Here is an 18,830-nt window from a genome sequence, read left to right on the forward strand (position 1 = left end):
AGTCTCCAGACCTCAAGGATTTAGAGTTAGTCAAAATCCCACTTGAGATGTGTGCAAACCTGGTGACCAACTACAAGAAACGTGTTACTGTGCTAAACCAACAAGGGCTTGTTGGGATGTATGCTGTATGCTGATCATAGAAGGGCCCTAAATCGTTTTTGTCATTCGTATATTCTACAGCTATAGATGCACACACACTCACAGGATGAGGACAGTGCAGTCAGTGCAACTGATTACTGGTCGATGTATTAGATTACAGTAATTGAACGTCTGTGTTACAGGGACATCTAGTGGTAAGAATTGGGCTCTGCATTTTGTTCATATGAGAGCAGGAAAAAGTAATTTAAATTATATAAAATAAACTATCTTGAATGGTTAAAGACCCTCTCTCATATCCCGTGTAATACCGCTCGGTATACCGTACAAACAGACCTCACACAAGCGCAGCATCCTACAAGAGTTGTGGTGTTTACAGAGATTGAGTTGATAAAGTTTGATTCAAACTTGTGACGTGTGCGTGTTCCACGTTGGCCCGGACGTGGCAGTCGGCAGTGCTCCTGTGTGGAAATCACGGTGAAAAAGCGGATCAGGGATAAAGCACCACAGTCTACGTGTGTTCCTGCTGCGGCCTGTGTCACTTCTACTCCCACAAAGTCAAATATCCACGGACAGTTATGGGGCTCACTATCTCGTCCATCTTCGGTCGGCTTTTTGGCAAAAAACAGATGAGGATTTTGATGGGTGAGTGCTAGCTTTAGATAGCGCTGTTAGCTAGTTGTTGATGAGAGTTCGTGTGAGAGCACTTCTCAGACTTCTAAAATTTGGGGGGTAGAAAGAGGAGGAAAAGCACAAAGAAGAGACAATTATATTATTATTACTATTGTTGTTCTTAATATTTTGTTGTTTGAAAAAAGTAACAAATTTTTGTCGTCGTGGTTTTTAATTTTTTATGTGTGTGGTTTAAAAGAAGTTTCGTAGTGAAGTCTGTTAACAGCATCATTTTAAAAGAAATTACGTTAAAATACTAAAAGAAAACTTATTGAAATTAATGTTATTGTCATTGGCAAGTGGGCACTTGAAAGAATAACAGTGCGACGATTAAAGCTGTAAATATTGTAACTAAAAATGCTAACATAAGTTGTTTGACGGTAACTCGTTACGGCGTTTTCACGTTGTTTAACTCGAGTAATTAAGCAATTATGTCCTGATGACGTTTATTTGCGCAAATGGCGTAACAGGGCACGATATTAGTCGACTTCTGGTGAGTGATGACTGGACTGAAGACTGGAGGAAGACGCTGTTACGCAATCAGTTCAATGTTCAACACTGACTTGTATTCACTTTTAATATGAATGTTGACTTGTTTTTTTAAACCATGTTGTTTCCCTGCAGTTGGATTGGATGCTGCAGGAAAAACGACCATCTTGTACAAACTGAAGCTGGGTGAAATTGTAACTACCATCCCAACCATCGGTGAGAGACTTTCCTTTATTTTTTTTCCTTTTACAACTTGAAGTTCAGTTGTGGTTCTTTGATGGTTCTCTCCAGTGTTTAGCAGTGTTAAGAGCTGCCCCCTTTCTGCTTCTTCTGTAAAGGTTTTAATGTGGAGACGGTAGAATTTAAAAATATCAGTTTCACCGTGTGGGACGTGGGTGGCCAGGACAAGATCAGACCTCTCTGGAGGCATTACTTCCAGAACACACAGGTATGTAATTTGACCGTCATGCAGTTTTGTGACAACTTTGGATTAATAGCCTAAAGATACCTTAGCTCAGTTCAAGCTTATCAAAATCTCAACAACAGTTGCTTTAAATTGCTTTATAGTGGAAGGTAAAGCTCACACAGTGTTAAGAGAGAAAACCCCTACAGTCAGGTGAGCCTCAAGAGGAGGGACTAGGTAACAGCAGGAAGGAAAAACGCAGTCAGAAATACACTTTGTCAAGGCAGCCATCCAGTTGGAGGTGGAGTGAAAGAGAAAGTAAAAAGAAGTGTGTAAGTGAGACGGGCAGTACCGCAGGCAGTCTCCCAGCAGCCTGAGCCTATACCAGCGCAATAAATGGATGCCCAAGGATCACTTGGTCAGTACTAACTGTAAGCTTTATCAAAAAGGACAGTTGTAAATCTAATTTCAGTAGTAGAGAGAGTTTCTGTATAGTGCTGGGCGATATGACGATATATATCGTGTGGACGATAGAAAAGTGTCTATCGTGCCATTTGTCTTCTATCGTTTCTAACCCTAATTTTTAAAAATTATTACATAAAATATATCATTAACCCTTTACAACCGGTCGGAGCAGGCACACTCCGTTTTGCCTATTTTTAAATCCCTGTAGAACTGGAACCACGTCAGCTAGCGCAATAATTTTTTTTGCATATAAAACCGTAGGAGTTGAATTGCATCTTATTCCATTAGCTTGCCCTAGGTCACGGTTTCCTTCCACATATAGCTTTGCAAAAATTGCATAAAAAGCACTTCCAGCAACAAAAACATAATATTCCAGACTTGCAGCAACAAAAACATAATATTCCAGAAACACGCTTTGCTGATCCGATCAGCTGTTCATAACACTTCCTCGTTGGAATATAAGTCAGCGCGAACTATCGCATGTCCGCCATTACCTGTCCGAAACCGGAAGTGACGTCATTTTCGTGGAAAATGTAGTTTTTTACCTTCAAAGCTTATGTTGGTGTTTTTAAAAGTCATGTTTGACTTTATGCTTTTCTGTGTCGTTTCTGGGAGGCTTAGAAGTCATATTACACTGTTGGAAATAGTTTATTTTGATGCACATGCTGTTTTTTTGCAAATTTGCATTATAATATTTATTTTCATTTTTCCTGTAGTATATAAAAATTTGTGTTTCTCAAAAATAAAACAAAAAAAAGTGAAGACACTCAAAATAAATTTCTCGTGGTTGGAAACTATTTTGTGCAACTTTTTTGTATTTACAGTTTTGAGGGATAAACCTCTTAAATTTCTCTAACTAGAAATATATGTAAAAAACAAAACAAAGACGATTTTCAATTTTTTTTGTAGTTTATTGCACTTTTTTGCAATTTATGTACTTACTATGGACTTAATGCATACATATTATTAAAATTTGGGCTATAACGGTTGTATTGATGTATAGCAACTTGAAATGCTCCCACAAATGGCACTACAGCATGTAAAAATATAAAGATGATCTCTGGCGGACTTGGTTCTATGGTAGGTCTTAAAGGGTTAAATAGCCTATTGCAAATATATTAGTGTTGTCTTCTCACTATACATACTCTTAACTTTATGCAAGAGAAAATAAAGTATAAAAAAATGATATTTTTCGCAAAGAAACTCCGTCTTGTGGTTTTGCAACATGGTGCTGCTTTACATGCACCCGGATTTGCGACATGCTTTACGTTAACTCAAAACAAAGACTGCACCCTCTCCACTCGCTGTTTACAGACTGCGTACTTTCCAGATGACCACAGGTCAGGTGGTATATCGTGATATATATCGTTATTGTGATATAAAATAATTCATATCGTGATAAATATTTTTTCCAAATCGCCCAGCACTATTTCTGTATTCTAAATCCAAACTGGGAGCTGTTTCCACAGGAGAAGGGCCGGATAGCTGAAGGCTCTGCGGCCCACTTTACTTTTAGAAACTCCAGGAGCCACAAGTAAGCCAGTAGCCTGAGTGTGAAGTGCTGGACAAGATTAATATGATACTATAAGGTCTTTAAGATATGATGGGGCCTGATTATTCAAGACTTTATATGTAACTTAAATTCTAAATTCTTTAATAGGGAGCCAATGAAGCCAATATGTGGGAAATATCAGCTCTTGTTCTCATCCCTGTTAATACTTCTGTTGAAGCATTTTGTATTAGTTTGAGACTTTTCAGGGAACATTTAGAAAAACCAGATAATAATAAATTACAGCAGTCTAGTTTATGAATAATAAAAGCATGAACTAGTTTTTTAGCATCACTCTGAGATGGGGTGTTTTCTAATTTTAGTGACATTACATAGGTGAAAGAAAGCAGTCCTAGATATTTGTTTAATGGGCACATTGAAGGACACGTCCTGATCACAAACAACTCCCAAGATTCTTCGCAGTGTCCTCGGAGGCCAAGTTAATGGGATTCAGAGTAATCATCTGGTTGGATACCACGCTTCTGATGATTACACAATCTCATGTTTAGCATAATAATGTGTCATTGAGAAGTAGTAGCAGTTGGCAGCTAAGAAATGCAAAGGCAACAGATACGCTGACCATATTTGCTTTTCATTAAATGACTAACATTAAATTCTAATGTAATCACTTCAACACTCTTCTTGTTGTGCAGGGCCTCATCTTTGTAGTGGACAGCAATGACAGAGAAAGGGTGGCTGAGTCAGCAGAAGAGCTGTCTAAGATGGTACGTACCTGATATGTTCAACTCAGTCCCAACAGCAGTGCATTGTTAGTGTAATTTTGAGTAAAAAGTTAGGCTGTCTGACTTTGAGTTCTTTCGTACTGGGCAATGGCTAAATAAGAAAAGTAGTTTCATTCTTTCCCCTCCTGGCTTTTCAGTTGTTTTAATGCTGTTCCCAACATGCATTACAGGAACTCAAAACGTAAACCCAGTCTTTACAGGATGTACTTCATCCTTAATCTTTGTCTCCTTTTTCTCATAGATAGCTTTACTGTTAGATCACTGTCCTCCTTACTGTGGGAGTCTGTTTGTAGTTTGAAGTGCTGATTGATTTGGGCATGCCTTGGAGAAACATGGATTTCTCATCATATTTTTACTTCTTCTGAGCCATCCAGAAGCAAGTAGTATCTACTTTCTAATGTTGCCTTACTGTTACTGGCAAAGCCCATGAAAATGAAAGATGTGCGCATATGTGTGCACAAGCCTGTCCCAAAATAACAGCAGATCTTCATCCAGTTTACAGTTTGGCCAAATAAATTCAAATTTACATATTGAAAATGGATTGAGGTATATAAAACTGTAAAGTTTTACAAAATAATCTTAGAGTTTGTGGACAAATAAAGTTGTACTGTTTGAGATGAGCATGCAAGAATATTTACGGTGTAGAGCCATGAACCCATGGTCCCAAAATTGAAGCACGGTGGTGGTGGCATCATGATTTAAGACCACTTTGCTGCCTCGATAGGTCCCCATAGTCAAAGAGAAAAATAACAGTCAAGTTTATCAGGACTTGAAACAACAGTAAAGTCGAATCGTTGGTGCCAGACAAAGATCTAAACTCAGTAGAAATGTCCTGCAACCCATTTATCTTGCTATAACATGAAATCTCTAATCTGGTTTCTGCAGCTGCAAGAAGACGAGTTGAAAGATGCAGTTTTGCTGGTATTTGCAAACAAACAAGATCTTCCCAACGCCTTATCAGTCAGCGAGCTGACGGACAAACTTGGTCTTCACGCCCTCCGCAGCAAAACTGTAAGTAATTTGAATAGAAAACTGTCTTTACACCAGAAGACAGGAAAAAAAAAAAAAACAAGCATGTTTAGAGCTCTTTTCACAATCTCACATTATCTCACCCCCACAGTGGCACATTGAGTCTACCTGCGCTACCCAGGGCACTGGGCTATATGAAGGACTTGACTGGCTATCCCAAGAGTTGTCCAAGAACTGAGGAAGGACTGGTTGGATAGAAGAAAGAGACTAAACGCCACAAAATAGGACTGAAGGCACAGACATTCAGTCAAGACTTTCCAGCACCAGTGATCACACAAGGGATCAGGCTGGTGGACAATGTAGTCATCTTTGGAAAAAATTAATAACTCCTCTTTTTGATTGTATTATCAGTTACATTATCTCTTGACCTAGTGTCTATTCTCTTTTTGTTCCTACTTATCACCACTTATCATTTCCATTTAATGCCTTGGCTCCTGTCTAGGCAGCATCTGCAGTAATCACTTCCTTGTACTTAGACTTTATCTTCCTTGAACCTTTACTTGGAGGGATATGACAAAATAAAAAAGCTTTATTTAAAGACCATTTATAGGCCACGAACTGTGAATGTTAGACCCAACCCTGTGGTTCACCTCTGTGTCCTTAATCTAATCCCAACTCATTTTTGAAAAAAAGGCTTGTGCCTTTCAGTCTGAGGTGCAGGAGGATTGCAGTGATTTTGTTAGTAGTGTGGAACCACATGTATCCACAAAGGAGCATCGTGCCTTCTGGTCCCTCTTTGCCTAAATCTGAGTAATCCTTTCTTTATCACATTGTTAGGTCATGCTCCCTCCTAATATGCTTTTGTCTCTCTATGCTTTTGAAACGCAGAATTATGCAATAATATGTGGTGGATTGCACACTGTGGTGCAGCAAAAACAAAACCAAAGTGAGAACAGATTTCTTTCTGGAACTTATCCTGTTTGAACATCTGTGAATTTGGCTCATTTGCCTTTTTTCACTTTGTTTTTATGAACCACAATGAAAAAAGAGGGGACTTAAGTTCTTTTATCTTGTGATCTTCTATCCTCCCGACAAAAAATCTTTTTACTAAAAGGAGGAAGGAAGCATCTTTTCAGTGTTGACACAGGGCCAGTGTCATTGCAACACAGTAAAGCAGCATGTGTTTTTTTTTTTCTTTGTTGCTTTTGTCGGTTTCTCAGCAGTTGTACTGTTTTACAAACACTGTGTTACATATCCCATACCTACCCATCAATTTATCTGGGTACATTCCAACTTGTGCTTTAAGATATTCTCTAACAATATTTTCCAAATAAAATTAGTGTTTAAAGATATTTTTCAGACTCTCCTCATTGTTGACGACATTTGACGTCATTTGTCTGTGTTTCTTCAGGCCAGGTCTCGCTTTCTTGGCTTTCAGGTTTGTTTCATCATCAGTCAACATCTTTTTATCAGGAACCAGGCTGAGAGGAAGTGAAAATCTTTAGTACCAACTATGTTTTGCGCTGTGACTTGGACAGTCCTTACAAACCTCACCTTCTGTCTGCCTTTGCTTATGTATTACTTGCTTTCAAGCCACCACATTTCCTAGCACACATCTTCCTTGATGTTTGGGTGTGACCTAAGGTCATCTGTACAGCGAACTATACGGCTTCTGCGTGTTGAAAATGGCCCTCAGGAGAGCAAGATTTTATTATTTTTTTTATTTATTTATTTTTAACTAATGTAACTAAAGAGTTAGAGGTGAGGAGAAGCGATTTGACTGTAAACTAACAAACTGAGCTGGAGGCATTGCACTGAAAATAGCTATCAATGCTTTGAGTAAAACATTCAGCCTACGTGACCTTGATGCAGTTTCCCTTCATTTTGACTGCTAGTGGTATGTGATAGTGACTTGGAGAGAAAAGCAGGATTAGTAATGTGGATTTCTTCTAAATGTTAGTAAATGGCAGTTTCCTGAATAAGAGCGTCTGGTCTTTTGTAGCAGTTTGGATGGAAAATGTCAAAGCTAAGTGCCCAAATCAGATGCAGGGATTCAAGTTGAATGCGGACTGAATAATAGAGAAGTATAATGACATGGTGCACTGGAAAGGGCATAAAGGCAGAGCAGCTCACTCACAGCATCTGCTGAAATTAACACCACTGTCAAGTAAAGAGGAAGGGTAAAAAGTTGAAACGAAATGCTAAAAGGCTTGAATATAAAATTGCTTTCAAATAAAAGCTTTGTAATGTAGCTCTCTGTGTTTCCCCAGCATGTCCTGTGCTGGGCAAGAGCAGATGTGTGAAATGTATCCAGCATATGGTAATCATTTTTTAAATGGGAGATGAGCCCTAATTGGGCTAGAAAAAGGCTGTATTATCATCTTTTCATCATTACCATGTTGTTACTGTTGCAGCACTGCAGGGGGCGATAATGTCAAAGGTGAGTCACTAGCTTGGACCAAATCCTTATTTAAGTTTGACAGTGTTTCTAGTAGATGTTGGCAGATGGCTTGAGCATGAAGTGAGGCTGCGGTTTGGGAAAGGGCTCAGAGAGGACTGGTGGTGGCTCCTGGGCTGGGCAGATCCCAGTGTACTAATGAGAAGTGAATGTATTGAACGAACAGCTTGTAGTGCAGGAGGGGGTCATATACAGACAGAATCAGGGGCACATAACGACGTTTATCTCCAATTCACAGCAGTTTAGTGTGCAATAAGATTAAAATGTGTGGCAGTTTTCTGCCATGAAGACTTTATAGTCAATCAATTTTCAGTAAATCAGTTACCATAGTCATCAGACTGAGCTGGTGTGAGATGATCTGAGATCACCATATAAGCACAACATTCACACAGTCTCTCTTTTGGTGCTTGTTACAGTTTCTCAGAAGTTTTTCTCAGCATATCAAGTGAAGTAAAATCATGTATGAAGCCAGGTGCTAGGTAATTAGGACATACACAGTGTTTATAGGTGAAGGTGTAAGGATATAATTGGCTTGCTACGATGCATGAGTGTCTGTTCTAATGTATTTATGACAGCTAATCAGGCTTAGTGGAGCTGGGTCATCACACAGTGTTGTGAGTGAGTGCAAGCGGTGTGCATCAAGACAGATGAGCCCATGTGTACTCTGCTTTGTTGATCAGTTTTTTTCTTCACATTTCTTAAAGCCTCATAGAAATACATTAAATGGGATTTAAACCATCACTTTTCAACGTAAACAGAAAGGTAAGCGTTACATTTAATTGCTGTTTGTTACATATGAAGTTATATAAAAACAATATAGTGGGACTGTTCTAAAGGCAGAACACTTAACTCAGTTTCAGAAATGAGATCCTTGCCCAGTAAGTAAAATGACAGCTAAAAGTAATACAAATACTGTCAGATTCCAAGCTGTATGTTTGTCAGAGTTGAAGGACGAAGGAAGCTGCTATTTGTCCAGGTGAAGCATCTTTCACACATATAATACGTTAGCAAAAGCTGATTTGCAGGTTTTACATGTGCAGGATGATGCCGACGTTGACCCCTCACATACCAGTACCACAGCCCACCTATTCCCCAGGCCAGGGAGAATCTGGTGAAAGCTATCCCCACCCAAGCTCCTCTGTCTACTAGCCTGTGGAGGTAAAGATTGTCGCTACGAGGGACCAGAATGCTGGAAGTTGAACCAGCAAGTTATTCGAGGCATTTTCTCCTCCTGGTGAGAGTGTTTGGCAATCTAACACATAATTTTGTGTTGTGCGTGTTTTAGCAGTAAGGAGTCCATGCTGACTGTGAACTTCTATTTATCCCAGGGTAACAGATGACATAGTTGCCATGGCAAGACCATCAAGTTATCTAATTGAGAAGTACAACATCATAGATCAGTTTCAAAGGTAATCATTGGTCAGTATTGTCTGTGTAGTAAATTGATGCATGGCGCCTGCATCCTTACAGGAATTACTACAAAAAAAAAGGACATAAAGCATCTTGTGTCACTTTTTTGCAACAACACTTGGTGATCGTAGTAGTTTTAGAGCTTCTGGAACTGTGGACACATTGCAAGTAACAACAAAAAACCTTTGAGATGAACACCAAGTGTCTGCAGCTTTCCTCCATTCTTTGACTTTGTTTTCAGGTTAAACATCAGGTCGATCATTAACATGCAGCTCCCGGGCGAGCATGCTCACTGTGGACCTCCTCTGGACCCTGAAAGTGGTTTCACCTACTCTCCTCAGATCTTCATGGACAATGACAGTGAGATCTTAAAACAATGAAAGCAAAGCATATTTATTTTCAATACAGAAAACAGTTTATTTTGTGTGCGAACATATGCTCATGGCTTTAATGCTCTTTCCTTTAGCTCACTATTCTTATTCTGTTTATGTGCAGTTTACTTTTATAACTTTGGGATGCCAGATTTTGGAGTGTCATCTCTTGTTGGGTTAATTGACGCAGTGAAGGTTATTGCCTTTGCGGTGAGGGAAGGAAGAGTGGCTGTGCACTGTCATGCAGGCCTGGGGAGGACAGGTAGGATTAAAAATATATTCCATTTAAGTAAGTATTGCATGTTGCAGATTGGCCACATATAATGCTCTTGCTGTGTTCCTGATCGCCAGGTGTCCTGATAGCTTGCTACTTAATCTACACCTTGCGCATCAGCCCGAGTGAGGCCGTCCACTTTGTGCGGATTAAACGGCCTCGCTCTATCCAAACCCGGGCACAGATAAGCAAAGTGTTTGATTTTGCTCGCCTGCTTGGCACACAGCTGGTTCAATACCCAGACCTTAGCCTGAGGCACGGAGCCCCTTTCACCCTGCAGCACTATCTAAACCGACAAGCACTCCTACTGCACGGCAAGGAGGCTCGCAATCTCAGACAAACACCAAAGGTCTGGATTTTGTCATCATAATACATTAATCCTGTGTCATGAAATGCCTGGATTGTAGAGCAATTAACCTTCTCCTCTTTTCTGACTTCCACTTGATTAGGTGCTGTACCTCCTGTGTGTGCGTCTCTCCTGCTTGGCTCTGGGTCTCCCTTCACCTCCAGAGGTCTATGCTGAACTGGACAAGAGGTCCGCACTTAGGGTCCTGAGCAGCACTGTGAGAGAGACTCTGGTGTCCAAGCAGTACTTGCCCTTGCTGAGAGAAGGTCATAGAAGCTCGTGGGCAGGTTCGGGGTCAATGTCCTCATGGGACGACCCGTTAGGATTCTTGGAGAGGAAGAGGGAGGTACTGATGGACAAACGCAGCTACAGTGACTCTGATCTCAGCAAGATCACGGTAAATGAGGTGAAATATCAAAATTGTGCATACAGAATTATTAAAATTCTTGAATAATAATGTAAAATGGGGCTGGTTATAAAGGATTCGTCCCTCTTTGTTGCATTTTGTACTGAAGGGATCGGAGCTGAATCCATACTGCACCACAGCTCTTGGAGATGAGAAACACTGGTGTTTGCCAGAACGTATGCGAGCTGATCTCAGACCAGTTAGTCCGGTTTTTGGTGGGCTTTCATCAGGCTACCAAACCACCAAAAAGGAAACTCATATACTCAATATTCCAGTGTCCAGCATGAGAACAAACAGCAGCTGTGCTAAGCAATCAAAGTGCAAGGCTAAAAAGGCTCTACCCAAATATAGCTCCAATGTGGAGGTAACCTTACATTTATTTTTAAAAATGGTAACAATAAAGAAATCTTTGCCGTGGATGTGTTCTAACCAATGTCACATGCAGCTGTGCAGAAATCCACATAACCTAGGCCCAACCTCGACGGCTCGTCCTGTAGCTAAAGCAATGGCAGAGCAGGGTCCTCCAGGAGAAACAGTTCTGCAAAGGTCGGCTCTGCTGCAGGTAAAATGAACAAACAAGCAATCATTGTTATCAATCAGAACATATCAGTGAATTCATACCACTGCTCACTTTTTCTACAGGAGGAACTGAACAGTAGTGAGTGTGGCTGGGCTCTGCTGGTCACTGAATCAGATCCTCATGTTCTCTGCTGTCTCTTGTGGACCTGGCTGGAGAAGCTCAGGGTTAGTGGCATCACACAAGGAATTTACGATTAAGCACCCTCTACTGCAGTAAACATTTGTCTCTCACTTTTAATGGTTTTCTCCAATCTCATTCAGGAACCTGTCCTGAGTGCCGAGGACATAGAAAGACTGAGTATTAGAGCAAGCAACAGGAATCCTCTCAGTGTGCTCAAGAAAGTAAGCAAAGAATCATCCTGTGCTTTCTTACTAAGCATCTATACATTTATACTTAAATCTCCTTAGATGTAAGATGTTATTTGGGATATCACATTATTACAGCCACAGAGACACACCATTTACTGTGTGCTGAGCTGCGTGAGCACAGTCACCAGCCTGTGTCCACACAGAGAGGAGGCAGTGCTTCACCGACTGATACGGGCACTTACGAGGGTAAGACAGAGCAGAAGTTCAATGAGTAAATCATGTTGCATTTATTCTAAATATGAAAACTTTTTTTCAAGTGTTATCATTTTCCTTTTTTTTAATAAATACACATATATACACATATCTTACAGCGCTCCCAAGAGGAAATGGAAAGCCTTGCACCTCTAATGAAAGTCATGAAAGCCACTTTGAGAGAAACCTTCCACAACTACAGATACTTCACTAGAGCCTGCAGCACCAATGCTACACTTTGAAGACCGGAGTTTATACAGAAACAAAAACTGATACTGCATGTTGTTGTTGGGGGGGTTGGGGGTGGGGTTCCCACAGAGACATTTTGACAAATCAGAGTAGAAAAATCCGAGGTGCAAGCCCTTAAATAAATGATGGCTTAAATCTGTCTAATTACTTTAGTTGTAGGATTCTGTAAGGGTTTGCCATCACACTGAGATGGCTTAAATGGCCAGCAATTAAGTTACACTTGTTTTCCTAATTCCAAATATGATAATATAGAGCACCCACTGTGTAGAATTAGCAGAATATGACATATAAAGACCAATCTCCCCTTCATGTCTCATCTTTATCTTCCCTTTTTAAAAATATCACTATTTCACAATAAATGTGGGCCTAACAAAATTGCTAATAACCCATACTAATTTAGATGTAAGAAATAAAGTGTCAGCTACACAGTCTAACAAGAACTATTACCTGCTCTACTCTTTCAGTCTAAGCTGTGTTAATGTGTTTCAATTTCAACTGCCCCCTCTGGCACTAAAATATTTTGTTTGTGATGTGTCCTGCTTATACTGTTACACACTTCACAGGGGGCAATGAAAATGTGCCAATGCCTATAAATTAAGCCTAAGATATTTCCAGTAGAGGGCATTAAGATTAAGTCATATATTTGTTTGTTTCAGTGGATTAAGATGATTTGAAGTATTTTAAACAGTTACCAGGCAAAGAGTAACAACTACATCTGTGCCATGGACCAGTCCTCCATAGAGTGCTAGAAAAGTGGTTAAACTTGAAATAAAGTTAGAATTAAAAAAACCAAACATTTAATCAGTTTAGCACTGAATAGTATATCAGGTCCTTTCATTAGCCCTAAGAGGTTAAATCCAAGCAGTGTGCCCACAGTGTGACCCTGTAGCAGAACAGCATTTCATACCTAATAAATCATTTACAACATCTGCATAATGTATTGCATGTATATACTTCTTGCATGTCTCTGGTTAAATGTGAGTGAGTCAGATATTATACGAGAGAGACAAGGCACCCCAACTTTTTTTTATTTCATTATTATTATTAGTAGTATTTTTTATCTGATTAAACTGGTTAAAGAACATTATATCCAACACATATTAAGAATAAGTGTCAGAGAGTCATTGCCATGGCAACGTTGTCATAGTGAAGTTGACAACCATTAAACAATCTGTGTTTGGGTTCAGCGCACATGCTCATTTCTGTGGAAAAAGCCTGTCACGGACTATAAGCAGGATCGGGATTTTGTGAGGTAAAAATCACGAATCTGTTTACTTTATTTCACCGACTGAATAAAACTGAAAGCAGTCAGTGATTCGTTAGTTTGGAACGCAAACGGTAGAAACTGTTTTTATTTTTTGGTGAAAGATTTTCTGCTTTTTCTGTAAAAAACATAATCAACCAGCCCCCTGCCAAACAAAAGTCAAGCGTAATGAGAAAAAGCGTAAGTATGTACATACTTACGCTTATGATTCATGAACTTAGCTCGATGCTTTATATAACTCATTAACATGGCTAACGCTTGTTTTCACAGGTGAGCGCAAAGCTGTTTTATAATTATTGATCACTTATGCTCAATCAGTGCGAGTTAGCAAATGAGTAAAGTTTATTTCTGGCGTAAGTGTTGTCATTCATGTGAAATGAGTTATGGTTATCATTGTTATTATTGTTCCAAATCTGTTGCCATGATTAGCACCGTGATGTTGCTGTTCCAGGTGAAGCCACACTCGTGTTACTACTGAGCCACTCAGAAAGGTGCAGGATTTGAAAGAACTTGTAGTGTACATTGAGAAAAAGTTGGCAAACGCTTAAAGTGCCTTCATCGATAGTAATGCACTTTCTTAATATATATATGTATACACAATACAGCATTTACCAAGTCTGCAGTCAGATCTATTAGCATTTGTAATGAGATCTACATTTATTGTTATTTAAGAAAAAGTTAAGACATCATGAGATGGCAAATATGCTGATGGCTATTTTAAGAGTCTCCATATATAGTGTTTTTACATATTTGCCTAACAAGTTGAAGAAGCTCATTTGAAATCTGCTAAAACAAACATGTGGAGCTACCTGCTATGGTGAATAAGGGATCAGCTGAATATAGCACCACAGAAGGATGAGTGATTTTATCTTTTTTTCGTTTGTTTTTGTTTTTTCATGTGCACGTCCCCCCCCCCCTTGTCATTTTCAGTCATTTTCCATGACTTTCTCTCTCAAGGTAATGATGAAGGCTGATCCCTGGGTTGGCACCTGGAGGCCCCACAAGCCAAGAGGTCCTATAGCTGCCCTCTATGGTAGCCCGGGGCCCAAGTATGCACTGCCTGGACTCACAGGTAGTGTTAGAATAGATTTTTTGTTGTTGTTGTTGTTGTCATCAGCACAATTATTATCATTATTATTAGTAGTAGTAGTAGTAGTAGTATTCAGTAAGGGTGTGTTCTTCTTCTGTGATAAAGGTGTGTCTCAGCACGACCCTACTAAATACAAAGCCCCAATGTTCAGCTTTGGGATGCGTCGTAAGGAGGTCAATAATAACTTTTCCCCTGGGCCAAGATACCTGATTCCCACCAACATGACCAGAGAGGGCCTGAGTAACCAGCCTGCATTTTCACTCCATGGCCGTCCAAAGGAGCCCAAGTTCTTCGAGCCTCCTGGACCAGGTCAGCAGAACTCTTAACACATTAGACGCACATGAAGATGCTTTACTCCTGGTCTCAGTGTCTTTACAGAAATTTCTTTGTTGCTGTCAGGTCAATATTCCCCAGAGCACTCAGCAAAGTGGATCTACCGCTCTGCGCCTGCTTATTCACTGTTAGCCAGGCACAAGGAATTAGGTGGCAACAAAACACCAGGTAAAATACGTATTTGTTGTTGTGTATTTGTACTGTGAATGACAAAGTTTCATAGTACAAAATCTGTAAACTCTATCTCTCGCTCCTACTGCAGGTCCTGCGACCTATTCTCTGCCTCCCGTGATAGGGATGAACACTGCGGTTGCATCTTCTGCTCCCTGCTTCTCAATACGTGGCCGCAACAAAATCGGAACCTTCTACGACGACCAAAGCAAGGTGCATAGTTATATATGTAACATGTCTTTTAAGATTTATATTTCACTGAAAAGCCATCTGTTTGTCATTTTTTAATGAATATGATTTTATATTATTGGGAGCTTTTAGTTTCTTTATGTGACCTTTGACTTCTCATGCACGTCAGTTCCAGTAGTTTCCCACTGTACTCCTGTTTACAGAGTAATCCTGTGTATAAACTTTACATGTTGTCTTTTTAGTGTAAAGTGTTTGTTTTGGGCTGAGATTTTATTAGTTTGCTGTAAGCAATTTTTATGTCTTCTAAGTAATTAATATTGAATTAATACAGATTAATATTGTTGGTAGTTATGAGGATTTTGTGTTAATAAAATCATGAGAAAAAATAGAGTTTACACATCACTCTATGTAGTCCTCTGAAAAACTAAGTAAGCCCCATGGTTCAATAGCTTGTAGAGCCATCATCAGCAATAACTTGAAGCAACATGGAGTAATCTTTCCCTGTATAACGTTTCTCTGACATGAATGTGGAGGTATTTTATCTCAGTCTTCAGTTCATAGAAGTTTGCAGGCATTCCTTTATGCACAGCTCTTTTAAGGCCCTTTTAAGGCATTTGTGCTGATACGCTGTTTTGTTTTCTCCAAATGTGGTGCTGTGCGGTATGGACAAACATCTCCAACACTGGTCTTTGTTGTCTGTTAAGAATTGTTCTGGAAGTCTTGTGGTTTGTTCCAATGCAACATTACACATGAAAGCCATGCTGCAACTTTCTTTTTATAGAGAAGACTATTTCTTTTGGCAACACTTCCAAACAAGCTGTCCTTATTCCTTCATTTTCTAATTCTACTGTCATGAACTTTATCATTTAACCTGCTAACTGAGGCCTGAAATGTCTGCTTTTGTAGATGTGCTCGGACTGGCCTGTGAAAAGCTTTTTCATGTGACTAGTAAAAACAGTGTTTAACAGTTGTAATAGTTATACATGGTTATATAATCTCAATGCAAATTTCATGTCCATTAAAATGTATCTAAATCATTGTAGCTGTTATATATAGCTATTACACCTCTCCCCAACAGGGCCACTAGCTGACTGATAAGGTGTGTGCCATCACATTAAATTTCATTACTCAAATTCCAAAAGTATATACAAAGTACATATAAAAACCTGCACAAAAAACTGCATTGCATCATGATTATATACTAACAATTTTTCTATTTTATCTCATTTGCTGATCTACTTTTGAAATGGCTCATAAGTGAAATTTGTTAAGACAAGTTAAGATGAGAAGGGAGAAACACCCTTCAGCCATCTTACGGTTGTTGGTGTTGTGTAGTTTGTCAACCAGAAGGCACTTTGTAACTTATCTGTTGGCAACAGGTGTTTGCAAATCCACAAATACAACAACCAGCTGATCCAAGCAGCTATAGGCAGAGGGTAAATGAGTAACCTACAACTTGTTGGAGCAGAGAACAAGTTTATTTTTAAACTGCGCTGTCATATTATCTAAGTAAAGACTCATAAGTGACGACACGCAACAAATGTTAGGAAAATCTGTTTATGTTTCATGTGTCTGAAAGAAAAAAATGAAATCACCAAATATTGGCATCCTAAAAATCCTCCGTCAGGCTCTATTCCCTATGTATACGAAACAAAACAATAAAGATTAAGCTCAAATATCTGTTTAAATAAAATTACATTTAGTACAACATATTCATATGATTGGTCTTCTACATGTAGACCTTTACACAGTTCTTGGGAGAATAAATTGGCCTCAGTTGTCAGGGCAGTGTGGTCGACTCATTTCCATTACCACAACACAGACTGTAGCAGGACAGTGTCAGGCCAGACTGGTTACATACAGGTATAAAAGTTACTCAAGCAAACCCTAAAAAGCTGAACCCAAACCAAAACAAAAAACTCCTAGCAATTGTGTTTTACTGTTGTTGTCTATACTTTTGTTTCTCTTGGCCGCAGACTCCTGGCCCTGCTGCCTATAAAGTTGTGGACCCCAGTATTTATGGGCAGAAGCCTCCTCAATTCAGCATGACAGGTCGCAACTTCACTCCCGGTGAAACCACAGCGAAACCAGGACCAGGAGCATACAACCCTGAGCAAGTAAGAAACCTGATCATGTCGTTTTCTTTTTATCCTAAATGCCCCACAAATATGAACATTTTTTATTCATCGAGATTTTTTCCTTCCTAGGTAAACCTCACAAAAAGCAAAGCCCCGAGTTTTACCTTTGGATTGCGTCATTCTGAGTACATCCTACCAGTCAGTCCCTGGGAATGTTGAGGAATAGTGTCCTCTGTCATCTCTTATTTTAACTGGAAATGACCACAGAAGTTTGTCAATAAAGCATAAAATACAAACTGCTCAGCACAACAGTGAGATTGTATTTTGATGCCAAAGAATTTAGGCCAGATTTCTCCATTTGTCATATTTGAGGTCAGTTAAGGAAAAAATACTTTAAGAAATTGCTCATCTTTTTACAGAATAAGATAAATTCACTGTTTCTGTCTTATGTCTCAACTTTGTGGAATTTCCAGGTTACGGTTTAGCCTTTTGCACAGAGTTTATAGCAGAACCTCTGCAATCCCAATTCCTGAGTTAGTCATTTGGTATTTTGCAGTGACACTTTAATGTGGATCCAACTTTCATATTAGGCTGTATGACACATACAAACTACATGATCACTGATATTTTGCTTTTGCTATTTAAATTAGCCACAGAGCCACTAAATTGTTAAAGTCAGCCGATACAGAAAATTTAACACCTGTAGACATAGCCTATGTGCAAGAACAATGTTATTTTGCTTTTATATTTGGCCAAATACCAGCAGCTTGTGAAACAGATTGTTGGCTTTATGTGAAAAGAAAAAAAATGTGTGAAACTGCCTAATAGAGCTGTGAAAAGGGTTTTCAGAGAACTCCATGCAATCCTGTGAAAACCTAAGTACACGCTTACACTTGTACACTCTGTGATGGGTTATAAGGACATTTCCAAACAATTTAATTCTACAGTGAGAAAAACTATTCGCCTAAAACATTCAAGACAGTTGCCAGAGATTTGTCTTTGCAGGAATGTATTTAGAGTTGCAAGTTAGACATTGCAATGCTCAGACAAACTGCAAAGAAATCCAAGCGCTACATCTCAGGCTCTACAGGCCTCAGTTATATCATGTTTAAAGTTTATGGCACCACAATCCAAAAAAGGCTGAACAAGCATGGCTTGGCTGAAACCCTCTTTTCTCTAAAAAGAGCAATGCAGCAAAGTTTTGCATCTCAACCAACCACAAGACTCCTGGAAATATCTTCTTTGGACAGAGAAGACCAAAGTTCACAGCACCACATTTAAAAAAAACTAAAGAGAGCATATCAGTACAAACACCTCATACCAACAGTCAAACACAGTGGTGGAGGGGTGATGATGTTGGCTGGTTTTGGAGCCACAGGACTTGGGCACTTCGCATCTTGGGCATCTTTCCTAGGTTTTGTTGTATAGCAAAGTATTCTAGAGTCAAATGTGATGCCATCTGTCCTATGGCTTAAGCATGGCCAAAACTGGGTCACAGATTACTTCAAATTATTGCTGCTAAAGCTGGCTAGAGGCAACCGAATCAGTACTGTAGTTACACTTGGGTTTCTTCATTCCAAATATGACAAGATAGAGTACCCACTGTGAAACATGCCCAACAAAATGGCTAATAACCCCTACTATTTTAGATGTAATTTAATGATT

The 18,830-nt window shown here is 39.4% G+C and overlaps 3 protein-coding genes and 1 long non-coding RNA gene across 6 annotated transcripts; all 4 read left to right on the plus strand.

The window, feature by feature from the left end:
- The first annotated feature begins 514 nt into the window (after positions 1–514).
- Positions 515–6,738, plus strand: LOC100700167 (ADP-ribosylation factor 5). Its single transcript, XM_003440381.5, has 6 exons — positions 515–741; positions 1,393–1,473; positions 1,596–1,705; positions 4,328–4,399; positions 5,303–5,428; positions 5,538–6,738. Exons 1-6 carry the CDS (start codon positions 675–677, stop codon positions 5,622–5,624), a joined length of 543 nt encoding a protein of 180 aa, XP_003440429.1. The 5' UTR covers positions 515–674; the 3' UTR covers positions 5,625–6,738.
- On the plus strand, positions 1,712–4,071 carry LOC112847463 (uncharacterized). The gene is made up of 2 exons (XR_003221005.1): positions 1,712–2,078; positions 3,550–4,071. It is a non-coding gene; the product is annotated as an uncharacterized LOC112847463 (long non-coding RNA).
- A 2,150-nt stretch (positions 6,739–8,888) lies between the features above and the next one.
- On the plus strand, positions 8,889–12,844 carry zgc:77752 (protein tyrosine phosphatase domain-containing protein 1). The gene is given in 14 exon segments (XM_019362017.2): positions 8,889–8,936; positions 8,938–8,967; positions 8,969–9,078; positions 9,173–9,253; positions 9,496–9,614; positions 9,750–9,887; positions 9,977–10,248; positions 10,349–10,651; positions 10,761–11,015; positions 11,097–11,213; positions 11,294–11,395; positions 11,492–11,572; positions 11,675–11,785; positions 11,911–12,844. Coding segments are annotated over 14 exon segments (1,890 nt in total). The 3' UTR covers positions 12,034–12,844.
- A 112-nt stretch (positions 12,845–12,956) lies between these two features.
- On the plus strand, positions 12,957–17,471 carry cimap1b (ciliary microtubule associated protein 1B). 3 transcript variants are annotated; one of them, XM_003440560.3, is made up of 7 exons: positions 12,957–13,292; positions 14,262–14,376; positions 14,500–14,703; positions 14,794–14,895; positions 14,990–15,111; positions 17,064–17,204; positions 17,295–17,471. In XM_003440560.3, the coding sequence occupies exons 2-7, from the start codon at positions 14,265–14,267 to the stop codon at positions 17,382–17,384; spliced, it is 771 nt and encodes a 256-aa protein (XP_003440608.1). In that variant the 5' UTR covers positions 12,957–13,292; positions 14,262–14,264; the 3' UTR covers positions 17,385–17,471. The 3 variants fall into 3 exon arrangements, with proteins under 3 accessions (XP_003440608.1, XP_005470926.1, XP_025765262.1); XM_005470869.3 differs by lacking the exon at positions 12,957–13,292 and adding an exon at positions 13,326–13,484; XM_025909477.1 differs by lacking the exon at positions 12,957–13,292 and adding an exon at positions 13,327–13,488.
- The last annotated feature ends 1,359 nt before the right edge of the window (positions 17,472–18,830 follow it).

The sequence above is a fragment of the Oreochromis niloticus genome, linkage group LG7, assembly GCF_001858045.2.
Source record: "Oreochromis niloticus isolate F11D_XX linkage group LG7, O_niloticus_UMD_NMBU, whole genome shotgun sequence".
In the NCBI taxonomy this organism is placed as follows: domain Eukaryota; kingdom Metazoa; phylum Chordata; class Actinopteri; order Cichliformes; family Cichlidae; genus Oreochromis; species Oreochromis niloticus.